The 17,374-nt window shown below is 47.6% G+C and overlaps 1 protein-coding gene across 2 annotated transcripts in view; it reads right to left on the bottom strand.

Moving 5' to 3' along the window:
* Positions 1-17,374, bottom strand: part of SPINT2 (serine peptidase inhibitor, Kunitz type 2) — a 65,117-nt gene that overhangs the window by 31,498 nt on the left and 16,245 nt on the right. For both annotated transcript variants that reach the window (XM_030217287.1, XM_030217288.1), the window contains exons 2-3: positions 16,202-16,267; positions 895-1,056 (exon numbers count right to left, since the gene is read on the bottom strand). In XM_030217287.1, coding sequence (XP_030073147.1) covers positions 895-1,056; positions 16,202-16,267 — 228 coding nt within the window. The remainder of the gene's footprint in view (positions 1-894; positions 1,057-16,201; positions 16,268-17,374) is intronic.

Raw genomic sequence — 17,374 nt, 5'->3', positions numbered from 1 at the left:
TGACCCAACATTAAAAAAAAAATCTTCAAGCGGCGATGCCTGCGTCTGATTAGAAGAAGAAAAACCGCTTCGCAGTTTGTCCATTGGCCGGCCTTCCCTCATGTCCCGCCCTCTGATGTAACTTCCGCAAGGGTGGGACATGAGGGAAGGCCGGCCAATGGACGAACCGCGAAGCGGTTTTTCTTCTTCTAGTCAGACGCAGGCATCGCCGCTTGAAGATTTTTTTTGAAATGTTGGGTCAGGTGAGGTGCCGGCCGGGTCGGGTGACAGAAGAGGGTCGTTTGGCGGGTCGGGGAGGGGGGGCTCGGACGGGAGGGGGGCTCAGGTGCCTGGAGGGAGGGGAAGCAGGGGAACGCTGAGAGTCCCGTCGTTTGACATGGGTGGAGGGCGGGCGAGCAGTGGCAGTCCGGTGGCGAGGCAGAGCTGAGGCGCGCCGCGCGGGGCCCCCTTAGGTGCGGGGCCCTATGCGGCCGCCTCGGTCGCCTCTGCCTAAGACCGGCCCTGATCCTGCCATGATAAATTAACCTTCTCTATAACTAGGAAATACAACTTGAATAATGTATTTGGAAAATGTTTCAGAGCCGCTATATACAAATTCAACCACAACTTTGTTTTAATATTAAAAGCACTTTGCATTCATGATGGATGATCTATTGCCAGTGCATGCACAGACAGACACAAGGAAGTTGTACAGCATTATCGCTCTTTACATCATTGATCTTTCTACATATTGCTGGTCTATACAGTAATACATAGAAACAATCTCATCTTCTGCACAGTACTTGGCTTTAATAGTTTATCCAAAAGCAAAATTTTCCTTTTCAATATGCATTCTGATCACTGAATGAATGTGACAAACAGGAGGACTGGTACAAGTGTTAACATTTTACTCACTGGAACACTTATCCATACAAGCCTTTTCAGACTCATAGTTATTTTCATTGCCCATGCAACCTCCATAGGTAAATCTGCTGCAGATTTTCTTCTCCATGTCATAATACCAGCGAGGAAAGGCAGCACGACATGGTCCAGTCTTAGGTTTTAGAGTACAGTGTTCTAGAAACAAATTTCAGGATATTAGTGAGTGTATTCCACCATTTATATTCTGCCTGATAAAAACACTTTGCGAGAGAATTAGACTGACAGTACTTTTAGTCCAATGAGCTTGGTCTAGAAACAATTTTATAATTACCCTGCCAAATCATAATTTAGTTTGCATCAACTACACTACTCATCATGGGGTATGTGTAGCCCAGTGATCTAAGTAAACAAATCTAAGTGAATCCACTACTGTTATCTTTTTATTCATGTGACCTGAACAAATCACCACCTCTTTGTATTTCAACTTATGTCTCATCTCTAACACTTAAGTATGCAATATATTATCATTTGGCTACTCTGCTTTGCCTTCAAACATCTCCGTTTGAGGGATAGATGCTTACTATAATCTTGGATAATCCATGAAATCTAGGTATATTAGCTCAAAATAGTCAACTTAAATAAAAATATGAGTGGGAAAAAGTGAAAACCAGGCTACAGTAGTTCACTCACATTTTATAATGGTCCTTTGGTACGAAAAGGAAAGCTACCATTTTCATAAGCAAGGATAAATTTTTCACGACTATACAAAAGCTAAGGAAGTTGAAATATTCAACTTATGTCAGAAAGGTAGTTAGATGGCTTGCCTAGTGGCAGTGTTGAGCACTGCCATGCAGAAAACCCTTAGTCTGACCTTGAGTCAGGTATTCCATTCCCACATCAATTGGGGATGCTGTAGAGACAGTACTCTACAGCATCCCCAATTGGGATGAAGGTGGGAGTCATCATTGTTGCTTAAAGATGACACCTAAAGGCTGGATTTCAAACCTTGGCAGGGATCTGAAGAGGCCTTTGGGTTAAGGCCCCCAGCCTAAGACAGAGACTAAAATGACTAGATCAGTGCTTTTCCATCTTCCCATGGAAATTGATTTTTAGAAATTATCACAATATATGAATACAAATATATATCTATATGCATATACTGGAGAACCACTCTATGCCAATCTTGTACATATTCATGTTGATAATTGTGAAAAAGTGTAGCTCCAAGAAAGGGATGAGCACCATTGAACTAGTGCGAGTTGAAAGTGATATAAAATGGAGAAGAATCCTCAGATAGTTGAAAATGAAGGCTCACAGCACCAGATCCCAGCCCTGGCTCCAACTGAGAAGGAAGAAGTGGCGTAGCTACGTGGGGCCTGAGGGGGCCTGGGCCCCCGTAGATTTCAGTGGGGACCCCCCTCCCGGCGAACCCGCCGCCGCCTACCTTCCGTTTTGCTGGCGGGGGACCCCACTCCCCGCCAGCCGACGTCCTCTCCCGTAGAACGCAGCGGCACTGGCAGAGAAAAGTCTTCTTCCTTGCATGCTGACGTCCTGCACGTTGTACATGCAGGACGTCAGACTCAGAGAACAGAATTGCAGGACGTCAGCATGCAAGGAAGAAGACTTTTCTCTGCCAGACAGTGCCACTGCATTCTACGGGAGAGGACGTCGGCTGGCGGGGAGTGGGGTCCCCCGCCAGCAAAACGGAAAGTAGGCGGCGGCAGGGGAGGGTTCGCGGCGGGAGGGGAGGCTAAATATGCCCCCTCCCCGCGAGCTGTGGACCCCCCTCCCACGCAAGTCTGGCTACGCCCCTGGAAGGAAGTACAAAGGCACAGGCAGGAAACTGTAGCAAATGTTGAAATACACAGTAAAAAATAGCTGAAAGTTTAGTTACCTGTAGAAAGTATGAGAACACAAACCAGCTCATTTTCGAAAGAGAAGGGCGCCCATCTTTCGGGAGATGGGCGCCCTTCTCTCAGGGGCGCCAGAATCGGCATAATCAAAAGCCGATTTTGGGCGTCCCCAACTGCTTTCCGTCGCCGGGATGGCCGAAGTTCCCGGGGGCATGTCGGAACGGTAGCGAAGTCGGGACAGGGGCGTGGTTAAGAGATGGGCGCCCTTGGCCGATAATGGAAAAAAGAAGGGCATCCGTGGTGAGAATTTGGTCCATTTTATTTGGTCCCTTTTTTTTCAGGTCCAAGTCCCAAAAAAGTGCCCGAACTGACCAGATGACCACCGGAGGGAATCGGGGATCACCTCCCCTGACTCCCCCAGTGGTCACTAACCCCCTCCCACCCTCAAAAAACAACTTTCAAAACTTCTTTTGCCAGCCTCTATGCCAGCCTCAAATGTCATACCCAGCTCCATGACAGCAGTATGCAGGTCCGTGCAGCAGTTTTAGTGGGTGCAGTGGACTTCAGGCAGGCGGATGCAGGCCCACCCCCCCCCCCCCCCACCTGTTCCACTTGTAGTGGAAAATGGGAGCCCTCCAAAACCCACTGTACCCACATGTAGGCGCCTCCCTTCACCCCTTAGGGCTATGGTAGTGGTGTATAGTTGTGGGGAGTGGGTTTTGGAGGGGGGGGGTTCGGGGGGGCTCAGCACCCAAGTTAAGGGAGCTATGTACCTGGGAGCAATTTGCGAAGTCCACTGTAGTGCCCCCTAGGGTGCCCGGTTGAACGTGCTGTCCACAGCCGCTGCCTTGATTTCCTCTCCTCTCAGGCCATCCTCGATCCGCTTCAATCCGGCTTTCGCCCACTACACTCAACAGAAACAGCACTCACCAAAGTCTGTAATGACCTGTTCCTTGCCAAATCCAAAGGTCACTATTCCATCCTTATCCTCCTCGACCTATCCACCGCCTTTGACACCGTCAATCATAATTTACTTCTTGACACACTGTCCTCATTTGGGTTCCAGGGCTCCATCCTCTCCTGGTTCTCCTCGTATCTTTCCCAACGCACCTTCAGAGTATTTTCTAATGGCTCTTCCTCCATCCCCGTCCCACTCTCTGTTGGGGTTCCTCAAGGATCTGTCCTTGGACCGCTTCTTTTCTCGATATACACCTCTTCCCTGGGCTCGCTGATCTCATCACATGGTTTCCAATACCATCTCTATGCCGATGACACCTAGCTCTACCTCTCCACTCCCGACATCACAGTCGAAACCCAGGCCAAAGTTTCGGCCTGCTTCTCAGATATCGCCGCCTGGATGTCCAACCGGCATCTGAAACTGAACATGGCAAAGACTGAGCTCCTTGTCTTTTCACCCAAACCCAACTCTCCGTATCTGTTGACAACGCCCTCATCCTCCCCGTCTCGTCAGCCCGCAATCTCGGAGTCATTTTCGACTCCTCCCTCTCCTTCTCTGCCCATATCCAGCAGACAGCTGTCGCTTCTTCCTCTATAATATTAGCAAAATCCGCCCATTCCTCTCTGTACAGACCACCCGAACCCTCGTCCACTCACTCGTTACCTCTCGTCTTGACTATTGCAACCTTCTCCTCGCTGGTCTCCCGCTTAGCCACCTATCCCCCCTTCAATCTGTCCAAAATTCTGCCGCACGTCTTATCTACCACGTGAACCGATACGCTCATATCTCCCCTCTCCTCAAGTCGCTTCACTGGCTCCCGATCCGCTACCGTATACAGTTCAAGCTTCTCCTAATGACCTTCAAATGCACTCAATCTGCAGCCCCCCATTACCTCTCTTCCCTCCTCTCCCCCTATGTCCCCACCCGTAACCTCCGCTCTCAGGACAAATCACTCCTATCTGTACCCTTCTCCACCACCGCTAACTCCAGACTCCGCCCCTTCTGCCTCACATCACCTTATGCCTGGAACAGACTCCCCGAGCCCATACGCCATGCGCCCTCCCTGCCCATCTTCAAGTCCTTACTCAAAGCCCATCTCTTCTCCCTTGCTTTTGGCGCCTAACCACCTTCCCCATTCATGATACCTACACTGACTACATAGCTTGTTACCTTTAGATTGTAAGCTCTCTTGAGCAGGGACTGTCCTTCCCCATGTTTTAACTTGTACAGCGCTGCGTAACCCTTGTAGCGCTATAGAAATGCTAAGTAGTAGTAGTAGTTGGTGTCCTGGCATGCGAGGGGGACCAGTGCACTACGAATCCTGGCCCCTCCCACAACAAAATGCCTTGGATTTATTCATTTTTGAGATGGGCGCCATCGGTTTCCATTATGGGGGAAAACCGAGGGCGCCCATCTCTAAATCCGGCGATCTCAGCATTTAGGTCGAGATTTGGGCGCCCCCAACCGTTATTATCGAAACGAAAAATGGACGCCCATCTCATTTCGAAAATACGGTTGGCCCCGCCCCTTCGCGGCGGCGTCCTCAAAGATGGCTGCCCCCAGTCGAAAATGCCCCTCAAAGCCTACTACAACAGATATTACAACAATATATTCAGTCCACATACAAGGGACTGAACTGAAAGGGTCTTGAACTGAATCACTGCTCACGAATGGAAGAAGTGTTTCCAGTATCCGGGTGGGTGCCCACCTATGTAATAGTGAACATCACACGATATGGTTTGATATAAAGGCAAAGGCGGAGTGCAGGTGCACAAAACTCAAAGTACTGGATTTCAGACGTACTGATTTTGATAAAATGGGGGAATACCTGAAGAAGGAGCTGTTGGCATGGGAAGGTATAGAAGTGAAAAATTAGTGGTCAAAGCTAAAGGCTGCTATAAATATGGCAACTGATCTTTACGCAAGGAAAGTAAACAAAAATAAGAGAAACAGGAAGCCTATATGGTTCTCCAAATAAGTAGCTGATAAAATAAGAGCAAAAGAGGCTTTGTTCAAGAAATACAAAAGCACGCAACGAGAGGATCACGAAAAGATTATCAGATTAAACTCAAAGAAGCGAAGAGGGAAATATGGCTAGCGAAAGCGCAAGCGGAAGAAAAAATAGCTAAAGATGTAAAGAGAGGTGACAAGATCTTTTTCAGATATACTAGAGAAAGGAATGGAATTGCAAGGCTGAAAGATAATGAGAATGGCTATGTGGAAAGCGATAAGGATAAAGCGAACGTGCTAAACAATTACTTCTCTTCGGTGTTCACAGAGGAAAATCCTGAAGGACTGCGGTTGGCTGCCAAGGGAATATCTGGGAATGGAGTGAATATTGCGCTGTTTATGGAAGAAAGAGTTTATAAACAGCTTGAGTATCTGAAGGTGGACAAAGCTATGGGGCTGGATGGGATATATCCCAGGATACCGAAGGAGCTCAGAGAGGGACCTCTTAAAGATTTATGTAATAGATCTTTACTCAGCGTGTAGTTGGACTCTGGAACTCGTTGCTGGAGAATGTGGTGGCAGCGGCTGGCCTTACGGAGTTTAAGGGGGGTTTGGACAGATTCCTGAAGAAAGTCCATTGAACATCATTAATTTTTTTTTTTTTTTGGGGGGGGGGGGGGGGGGGGGGGGTTGCCAGGTTCTTGAAGCCTGGATTGGCTGCTGTCAGAGACAGGATGCTGGGCTTGATGGACCCTTGGTCTTTTCCCAGTATGGCGGTGCTTATGTGCTTAGAGATGGGAGAGGTTGCGCGAGATTGAAGACGAGCGGATGTGGTCCCTCTTCACAAAAGTGGAGGAAAAACAAGTGGGAAACTAGGTCTCACATTGGTAGCAGAAAAAACAATGGAGTCAATGCTGAAGGAAAGGACAGTCAACTTTCTAGAAGCCAATGGGGTTACAGGACCAGAGACAACGTGGCTTTACCAAAGGAAAATCCTGCCAAACGAATCTTGACTTCTTTAACTAGGTGACCAAAGAGTTGGATGAAGGACGTGTGTTAGATGTAATCCACTTGGATTTCAGCAAAGCCTTTGATACGGTCCCCCACAGAAGACTTGTGAATAAGTGGAAAGGGCTGAACTTAGGACCGAAAATGGTTGACCGACAGGTGGCAGAGGGTGGTGGTAAATGGAATCCGCTCAGAGGAAAGGAAGGTGAGCAGTGGAGTTCCTCAGGAGTCGGTGCTGCGGCCTATTCTATTTAACATATTTGTGGGAGATATGCTGAAGGGTTGGAAGGAAAGGTTTGTCTTTTTGTGGATAACACGAAAATTGGCAATAGAGTGGATAGCCTGGGGGGAGTAGAAACAATGAGAAGGGTTCTCCAAACATTAGAAGAATGATCAAGGGTTTGGCAGTTAAAATTTAAATGCCAAGAAGTGTAGTGATGAACTTGGGGTGCGGAAACCCAAAAGAGAGATACTGGATAGGAGGGGAGAGATTAGTAAGCTCGCCTCAGGAGACCTTGGGGTGTTGGTGTCTGAGGATCTAAAGGTGAAGAAACAACGTGACAAGGCGACGGCCGTGGCCAGAAAGGTGCTAGGCTGCATAGAGAGGGGTATAACCAGCAGAATAAAGGAGGTGTTGATGCCCCACTTGGAGTACTGTGTTCAGTTTTGGAGGCTGTATCTTGCTAAAGATGTAAAAAGACTGGAAGCGGTGCAAAGAAGAACTATAAAAATGGTATGGGATTTGTGTTGCAAACCATACGAGGAGAGACTTGCTGACCTGAACATGTATACCTAGGAGGAAAGGAGAAACGGGCTGACATGATACAGACGTTCAAATATGTGAAAGGTATTAAGTCGCAAACAAACCTTTTCTGGATATAGGAAGGCGGTAGAACTAGAGGACATGAATTGAGGTTGAAGGGGACAGACTTAGGAGTAATGTCAAAGTATTTTTTCACAGAGACGGTGGTGGATATTTGGAATGCCCTCCCGCAGGAGGTGGTGGAGATGAAAAACAGTAATGGAACTCAAATGTGCGTGGGACAAACTCAAAGGAATCCTGTTTAGAAGGAACGGATCCACAGAATCTTAGCAGAGATTAGGTTGCGACGCTGATAATTGGGAAGCAAAACCGATGCTGGGCAGACTTCTACGGTCTATGCCCTGATTGTGACTGAACAGATATGGATGGGCTGGAGTGTAAATTTTAAGGGGCTTCAACGTTAGCTTCAGAACTTAGTACAAGAACAGTGCTGGGCAGACTTCTACAGTCTGTGCCCTGAGAATGGCAAGGACAAATCAAACTCAGGTATACATATAAAGTATTACATACAATGTAAAATGAGTTTATCTTGTTGGGCAGACTGGATGGACCGTACAGGTCTTTATCTGCCGTCATTTACTATGTTAAACTGTTGTAGTCGTTTTGGTCAAATAGGTTGGTAATGACCATGAATTTAGTTTTTTCTTTATTTAGCTTTGGTTTGGATTCTGAGGCCCAGGTTTCCATCAAATTTAAGTCAAGTTTTGCCTTCTGTAAGATGTCTTTAATGTTGTTTTTGAAGGTTATGTAAATGGTAACATTGTCAGCATATATGAATGTTTTGAATCCTGCTGTTTCTAGTCTGTTGCCTAGTGATGACATCATCAAACAGAATGGGCGATAATGGAGAACCCTGAGGGATGCCACAGTCCGGTGACCAAGGAGAGGATAAGGTTCTTTTCATTTTCATTTTGTAAGATCTTGATTTCAGGAATCCTTGAAACCATTTGTGGACTGTGCCACATATACCAAAGTTGTCAAGTATGTTTAGTAGGATATTATGATCTACTACATCGAATGTGCTAGACCTACCAAACTGCTTTATTAAGATCTTAGACCCTACGCTAATTTCTTTTCTGACATTTGATACTAGAGTGGTAAGGACAGTCTCGGTGCTACAGCATGGTCTGAAACCTGATTGCGATTTGTGTAGTAGGGAGAAATATGAAAGGTAGTCCATAGTTTGTGCTGCTACTATTCCTTCCATCACCTTTATCATCAAAGGAAGGAAAATTATGTTCTTACCTGATAATTTTCTTTCCTTTAATCATACCAGACCAATCCAGACTAATGGGTTATGTCCATCTACCAGTGGAAGGAGACAGAAAATAGTTCCAAGTAAACCGCCCCTTAAAGGTATCGTGCAGCCTGGAATGTTCAGTATTTTGAATAGCCAAGCAGTGGTGCTCTGAAGTCTAGAAGACAACACAGTTAATACCAAACAGGAAAACTCGTAGAGCCCAATAAGCAGAACCTCACTGTTCCTGCTTGGCCAAAGGCAACTGCAACCTCCCCTCACAGTAAAGTAAGTGGGAGGGAATGGTCCATACAGCTTGCCCAAGCAGATAGAGATCTACCCCTGAATCTGGAGAAAGAACTCCGTGATCCCAACAGGAGTCATACAGAGCTGGCAAAACAACAAGTGGCAGGAGATTGAATAGAGAAGATGAAGTAGGCAGTGCTGTAGGACATCCCACCATATTGAAGCATCGTGGAACAGCCAGGTATACCTAAAGGAAACAACACTGACAGACTTTAGCCAGGGAGGGCATCTGGACTGGTCTGGTATGATTAAAGGAAAGAAAATTATCAGATAAGAACGTAATTTTTTTCTTCCTTGTCATCTATACCAGTCCAGACTAATGGGATGTAGCAAAGCAGTTTCCCAAAGAGGGAGGGAGAAAAGAAGAATGCAGAAGGTTGAAAAATCAACAAAGCTATACACACAGCAAAAAACTGATCAGCAGAAAAGGATTCGAATATCCAAACCACCAGGCTACCAAAATGGAAGAGAGTTAGACACTAGAAAAGGAACTGAAGCCATAGGATGTAAAACAAACATCCTGAGCAAAAGAAAAAATTATGTACCCCTGTCCCGAGAGTAGCAAAAGAAGCAGCAAAAGATACTCATGCCAAAGGACCCCCCCCTTGGAAGGAAGGTAATAGTCGTATCTGAGCAACAAGGAGAAGAACTGTCTCTCCTAGACCAGGATCCACTATTTCAAACCCTGGCACTTTTTCAAACTCCCAAATCTGCCAGTTTGCCTTGAGTCCAAGATGGTCAGATGAAGCGACCCTAACAAGTACTAGGAATAAGCAACCCCAAACAGTACGCCACACTTCATAGAAGAAAGGCCCAGGAACCACCCAGAAGTGCGCCTAGTGAGAGAATCAAACTCCACAGAAGGTACTCCAGAGTTGAGAGAACCAACTAACTGGAGTGCTAGTCTCTCCACGAGAACCATGAAGAAAAGGGCAGCAGCATACCAGGGTACAACCATAGAAAGAGAGTACTCCTCAACCAGCTCGCTCTGGACTTAGAGATGAAAGAACAGAGCCAAGAGGTGCCAAGTAGCCACAAAAGGAGCAGAGACGAATTCAAACTCCAGCAATGGAGAAGCTTCTCACCAGCCACCAAGAGACTACAGCAAGCAAAGGTGCCACAGGAATGGTAGCTAACAGGAGACCAGACAGCCTTGTCTAGCAATCTAAACTGCGGTATGTCACAGCTGCCGAGAAGTTACTGTATCCAACCCGAAGAAAAGAGCTGGGGTTGATCGACAAGGTGAAACAGTGCCCAACAGGGAAAGGTGAAAATACGCTCCACAGTCAGAGACTGAACTGTGCTCAAGGGACAAAAACAAAGCTGCATTCATCATGCAGAGTATGATCTGTGCTCAACGAGAACAAACGGATTTGCACTCAAAGCACACAAACTGAGCCATGCACCACAGGCAGAGAAAGAGTTGCACAACTCTGGCAGAGATAGAAATGCACTGAACAAGAAGCAGCAGCTGAGAGTGACAGAGGAAGAGCAGCGCCTCACTGAAAGAGCTGGATGTTAGAGGTACCTGCAGAACTGAAGCTGCGGTAGCGATGGAACTGCGCATAAAACGCAGAAAAGCAGTGCTCCAGGCACCAGTAAGGAGCTATGCTTCCTACACAGACATGAAGCTGTGTAGCACCTGCAGTCACAGAGCTGTGCTCCACATACCACCCTGGAACTTCACCCAATTTGCAGAGAAGAGTTATGCTAAAAACACACAGAGATGGAGCTACACTCAATAGGCGGTGGAGCTGCGCTCTGCATGCAAATAGGGAGCTGCGTTTCATATGCAAAGAGAGCGGCATGCCACACACAGAGCCATTTTCTACACACAGACACAGGACTGCGCCCCACACTGAGACCTGCAGAGAAAGAACTACACAACATGTGACAATGGAGCTGCGTTCAACATGCAGAGATGGAAGGTTGCAGAATAAGCAACGAAGGAACTTCACTCAACATGCCATGATACAGCTGTCCTCAACATACAGCAATGGAGCTAAAGCCAACCTGGAACTGTGGAGCTGTGCCCAACATGGAATGGTGGAACTGCATGGAATAATGCAACACAGCTCCAAACCACCAAACAACGAACCCTTGAAAAAAACAAAAAAACAAATCCGATATCTGAAGGGAGGGATCTGGGCCGGTCCGGAGGGAGTAAAGGAAAGCAAATTAGCAGGTAAGGCCTAATTTATCCTTCCTTAGCCTCCCTCCGGACCGGCCCAGAATGTGACTGATGGGAAGTAACAAAGCAGTACAATTATGGGAGGGACCCTCGCAGCCCCGCCGATACCGAAGCCCGAAAAGTGATCATGAATCCTGAAGACTGTTTTCCAACTTTCTCCCAAGGAAGGAACTTCAGGAAACAAGAACAGAACCTGAAACAGATTCACAGCATATAGACAATCATACAGGGAGGGCTCATGGCTTCATCTGCTATGACTAAAGGAAAGAAAATTACCAAGGTAAGAACCTAATTTTCCCTTCCTTGTCATCAAGCAGATGAAGCCATTACGTATGGGATGTAACAAAGCAATCCCTATATAGGGTGGGAACAGGTCACACCACGCATCCCTCTCCTAGCAGCCACATCCAGCCTGTAATGTTGGGCAAAAGAGAGCTTAGAAGCCCATGTTGCTGCACTGCATATCTCTTGACGAGAGAGTGCTCCAGTTTCAGCCCAAGACGAAGAAATCGCTCTGGTAGAATGCGCCTTAAAGGCTACAGGCGGAGACCGGCCGGCAAGCAGATAAGCTGAAAAGATAGTTTCTTTGAGCCAGCGGGCAACAGTGGCTTTAGACGCTGGAGACCCTCTGCGAGGACCTGATAGCAAAACAAACAGATGATCATAGATCCTGAAAGAGATAGTAACTCGCAGATACTGCAGCCGAGTCCTGCGCACATCCAACAGGTGCAATTGCCCAAAAGATTCTGGAAACTCCTCCTTATCAAAGGAGGGCAAGAAAATAGGCTGGTTTAGGTGAAACGCTGAAACCACCTTAGGCATGAAGGAAGGCACCGTCCGAACCGTGACCCCGGACTCTGAGAATTGCAGAAATGGGTCTCTACAGGACAGCGCCTGGAGCTCTGACACCCGTCTTGCCGAAGTAATGGCCACAAGAAAAACGGCCTTTAGTGTCAAATCTTTCTCCGATGCTCGCCGAAGCGGCTCAAAAGGAGAAGCCTGCAGGGCCTTCAAAACTAGCCCCAGGTTCCAAGCTGGACAGGGAGCTCGCACGGAAGGCCGGAGCCGAAGCACCCCACTACGAAACCGTGCCACATCTGGATGAGCAGCTAAAGACATGCCTTCAACCTTACCACGAAGGGAGGCCAACGCTGCCACTTGCACCCGCAAGAAATTATAGGCCAAGCCTATTTGTACACCATCCTGCAAAAAGTCCAGAATCGGCGAGACAGGAGCCCGCATGGGTGTGTTCGCTTTTGAAGCACACCAAGACTCAAACTGGCACCAAATCCTGGCATAAGCCATGGAAGTGGAACGCTTGCGGGCCTGCAGGAGAGTGGAAATGACTGTTTGAATAGCCTTTGTCCCTCAATTGCGCCCTCTCAATCGCCATGCCATAAGACCAAAGCGGTAGGCGTCCTCCATGGCTACCGGACCCTGTGACAACAGGTTCGGTACCAGAGGTAAAGGAAGGGGAGCATCCACTAGCATCTGTCGGAGGTCCGCATATCAAGGCCTCCTGGGCCAATCCGGGGCGATGAGGACCACTTCTCCTGGGTGCAGCCGAATCCGCAGGAGCACGCGCCCTATCAAGGGCCACGGAGGGAACACATATAATTTTCTTTCCTTTAGTCATAGCAGATGAAGCCATTACGTATGGGTTGCGCCCTCTCAATCGCCATGCCATAAGACCAAAGCGGCAGGCATCCTTCCATGGCTACCGGACCCTGTGACAACAGGTTCGGTACCAGAGGTAAAGGAAAGGGAGCCTCCACTAGCATCTGTCAGAGGTCTGCATACCAAGGCCTCCTGGGCCAATCCGGGGCGATGAGGACCACTTCTCCTGGATGCAGCCGAATCCGCAGGAGCATGTGCCCTATCAAGGGCCACGGAGGGAACACATATAGTAGGCCCGGAGGCCAGGGCTGAGTCAAGGCATACAACCCTGCTGAGCAAGGATCTCTCCGTCTGCTGAAGAAGCACGGGACTTTGGCATTTGAACTTGTCGCCATAAGATCCATCACGGGCTTGCCCCATTTGGCACATATCTGCAGGAATACTTCGTCTGCTAGTTCCCATTCTGCTGGATCGATCTGATGCCTGCTTAGATAATCCGCTTGCACGTTGCTCTGACCTGCAACGTGAGCTGCCGACGGAAACTGAAGATGCAGCTCGGCCCAGTGGCAAATCTGTTCGGCCTGCGCGGCCAGTGCTCTGCACTGAGTGCCGCCTTGTTGATTTATGTAGGCCACTGCTGTCGTGTTGTCCGACATCACTCTGACAGCCAATCCTTCCAGGGTCACTTGAAAGGCCAGAAGCGCCTGAAACACCGCTTTCAACTCCAGGCGGTTGATGGACCACTCCGACTCCTCGGGTGTCCATAGACCCTGGGCATGCTTCCCCTTGCAATGTGCGCCCCAGCCCTTCAGGCTGGCATCTGTCAATACTAGACACCAATCGGGGAGCGCCAGCAGCATTCCTTGCCGCAGCATGCTATCTGAGAGCCACCACTCCATGCTGAGTCGGGCCGCAGGGAGCCAAGAAAGTCTGCATTGATAATCATGAGAAACTGGAGACCATCTTTGAAGTAGGGAATACTGTAGAGGTCTCAGGTGCGCTCTCGCCCAGGGCACCACTTCCAATGTGGCTGTCATCGATCCCAGCAGCTGGACAATGTACCAAGCTCGCGGGCGGGGCATCCTCAGGAGCAGACGGACCTGATTCTGAAGCTTGCACCACCTTAGCTCGGGTAGGTATACATAGCCCGAGTCTGTGTCGAACCTGGCTCCCAAATATTCTAGAGATTGCGAGGGGGGGTCAGGTGACTTTTGGCCATATTGACGACCCAGCCTAGAGATTGAAGTACTGAGACCACTCTGGCTGTAGCTTGATAGCTCTCTGTTACAGAGTCTGCTCTGATGAGCCAGTCGTCTAGGTACGGGTGAACCCTGATACCTTCTCGCCTGAGCAAAGCAGCTACTACACCATTACCTTCGAAAAGGTTTGGGGAGCTGTGGCAAGGCCTGAAACTGGAAATGTTTTCCCAACACCGCAAACCTCAGAAACTTCTGGTGCGGGGGCCAAATTGGTATGTGAAGTAAGCTTCTTTCAGGTCTAGAGACGTGAGAAACTCTCCTGGCTGTACCACAGCAATGACAGAGCGCAGGGTTTCCATGTGGAAATGCCGCACTCTCAGGGACTTGTTTCTTTTAAGTCCAGAATAGGGCGAAAAGACCCACCCTTTTGCGGCACCACAAAGTAGATGGATTATCGGCCGTAGCCGTGTTCGGCGGGAGGTACCGGGGACACGGCCCCTAACTGAATCAGACCTTGCAAAGTCTCCTCTACCGCCGCCCGTTTGGCGGCAGAACCGCATCGGGACTCCACAAACATGTCTTTTACTGGGGCGTTGAATTCTATTCTGTAGCCATCTCTGATCAGGTCCAGAACCCACTGATCTGAGGAAATATTGGCCCACTCCTTGGCAAAGAGGGAAAGACATCCTCCAATGACAGGAAGCGAGGAGGGGGCTGGCGCACCATCATTGAGAGGGTCGCCCCTGAACTCCAGGCCTAGAGTCTGATGCAATGGACCCTCCCCCCCCAAAAAAAATTTCATGGTGGTCAGATGGACCAGAGACACCCCCTACTCTTCCCTCCCCGACAAAATTCCCTGGTGGTCCAGTGGACTGCATACACCTCCTGCACCCCAGCAACTGAACCTGGTGGTCTAGGAACCCCACCTCTCTCTGGTACCTTAAAAGTTGAGCAACAGCTGCTCCCTCCTGCCTCGGTGCCATCGCTTTCAAAATGATGGTGCCCAGCACCTGCTCATTGCATTCTGGGATGTACTGGGTGGCGCTAAATACCATATAAGGAGTTTTTTTCCATTATGGTGCTTAGACCCACCCAGTACATCCCAGAATGCACTGGGCAGGGCCTGGATGCCACCATTTTCTTACAGATGAGCCTGACAGAGAAGCTGTAAAGGTACAGGGAGGGACTACCAGGGAAATTTTAAAACATTCGGGGGGGGGGGGGGTGTCTCATGGTGGGGACACTGGGAGGTGAGAGGTAGGAAGCACAAGCAGGCAGCCTTTGCAGCTACCTGCTTGTGCTTTCTTCCTCTCCGACAGCTCCAGGGCAGCCATAAAATTTGCTCATATGGCTGTTCTGGAGCTGTGCACCCCGGAATACTCAGACTACTACTGAGCCCATTAGACTACATTTGCATGGGGTTCTCGGTAGCTGCTAACGGCACACAGAGTCACAGAAGACCCCTTTGTGCATTACTAACTACATAACTGTTTGCTTTAGATTGGCTAGAACCATTCTAAAGCAAAAGTTAGCAGCAGGGTAAGCTTTGTGAATCTGGCCCTTGAGTTCAGTATCAGAGAAGGAAAAACCCTCAGAATGCTAGTACGCACTGTTAACTTTGTGTTTAACTGTTTCAGTCACTGGCACAAACAAACCTCCCATGTAATCAATTTGCAGTCAGCTGTCATTACTTCCAATAACAATTCATTCTCCATTCTGAAAGCAGTTTTCATAAGTAAACAAAATGATCGTTTACTTGACAACAGGCTAAATGTTTATGCTTTTCAATTGATAACCCCCCCCCCCCCCCCAACAGAGAACCAATGTAATTTCCTTCTCTTGTAATTTATGAGCTTCTACTAGTTTGTCTACTCACCTATTTCTGCACTGAGCAGAAGCCTAGCAATGGCCTACTTACAAAAGAACCCTTCATAAAGAATGAGTTAAAACAAAACCATCAAAAAAACAAAATCTTAAGATGACAAATGCACCTCTGGAAAAAAAAACCTTTATGTGTTTTTATCTTGTAGGTTAATTTGTTAAACAGAATTTTTAGTTCACAAAAGGCAATTTTATACGCAGGATAGCAAATGAGGACCACATGCAGCAAGCATGAAATAGCTTTGAGCAAAGAACTTAACAAGATATTTAAAGTAACTATAACACCCACTGATTACCTTAAGCACAAAAATACTTACCTGGTATAGAACTAGCTTCTGCCAATCTTTTACTTGATGAAACAATTTCATTTGAGTCTTCATCACCTGAAAAATTATGAAATTTATCAAAAAAAAATTTTTCTGGGCATTAGTTATCACTTTGAAACAAAATGTAATAAAAATACTAGCCGTCTCATCCATCAGATATAGTAGGTCCTTTAAATTATAAATACTGCCACCTCTGTCAAACCCCACCCATCCCTTTACCGAACTATCATATGCACACAACCTACAGCTTACCTATCTCTAAAAGAAGTGTAACTGCTGGTTCATTATGGAACTGATTAAGCATAGCTCTCAAAAGCTAATCACAGATATAACGTTAGATAAATATGGTGAATTCATGCCCGTTATTTTCATTTCCTTGAATCCTGTTAGTTGCCAGTACAGATGAATGGGTTTGTGTCCCCCTAATAGCAGACAGAGGCAGAGACATCACCTGTGGAAGGGCTAGGGCAGTCTGGAAACCTTCAGTATGCTAATGCCAAAGTAGCTCAATGTAATAAAACTCAAGAATAAACCCCTTAAAGAACCACTGCAGAATACATTAACCATCCCTTACCAATGGAAGCAGTTACAACAAAGCTCAAAGGGAAAAGGCGAATAGAGCAAGTCCTGGACTGGTCTATCAGAATTAAAGGAAAAAAATATATATGAATAAATTTCACCTTCTTTTTTATCCTATTGGACCAGTCCAGATGAATGTGATTCATAAAAGTATGTCACGGGGTGGAGGAACACAGAGTCCTTTGGCAGCTGTGATTCAGGGGACTTTGTGTTCCAGGCCAGAACATTAATCCAACACTGCCCTACAAATGTCTTCTGGCATGATCGTCCAGACCTCTGCCCAGGTGGCCTGTGCTTGCATGGAGTAGGCAGAATGCCCCTGTGGCACTATCCACCATCTAAAATGTAGGCTGCTTCAATTCACTGTGCTATGGATGACTTGGAAGCCACGCCCCATCTGTGTGGAACCTGAAACAAGAAGAAAACCCTATCTGACCCCTGGAAGGGATGTCACTTCCAGGTCTCACAAAAGCACCATGTAAAATATCCAGTTTATAGAGCTTCCATCGAGATTCCATTGATTCTTCTGTCAAAGGCAGAGAGAAACAACCTGATTCACGTGAAATGGAGAAAACACTTTCGGTA

Source organism: Microcaecilia unicolor, chromosome 11 (genome assembly GCF_901765095.1).
Source record: "Microcaecilia unicolor chromosome 11, aMicUni1.1, whole genome shotgun sequence".
Lineage (NCBI taxonomy): Eukaryota > Metazoa > Chordata > Amphibia > Gymnophiona > Siphonopidae > Microcaecilia > Microcaecilia unicolor.
The sequence above is the reverse complement of the archived record's forward strand: the minus strand, read 5'-3'. Positions and strand labels throughout refer to the sequence as shown.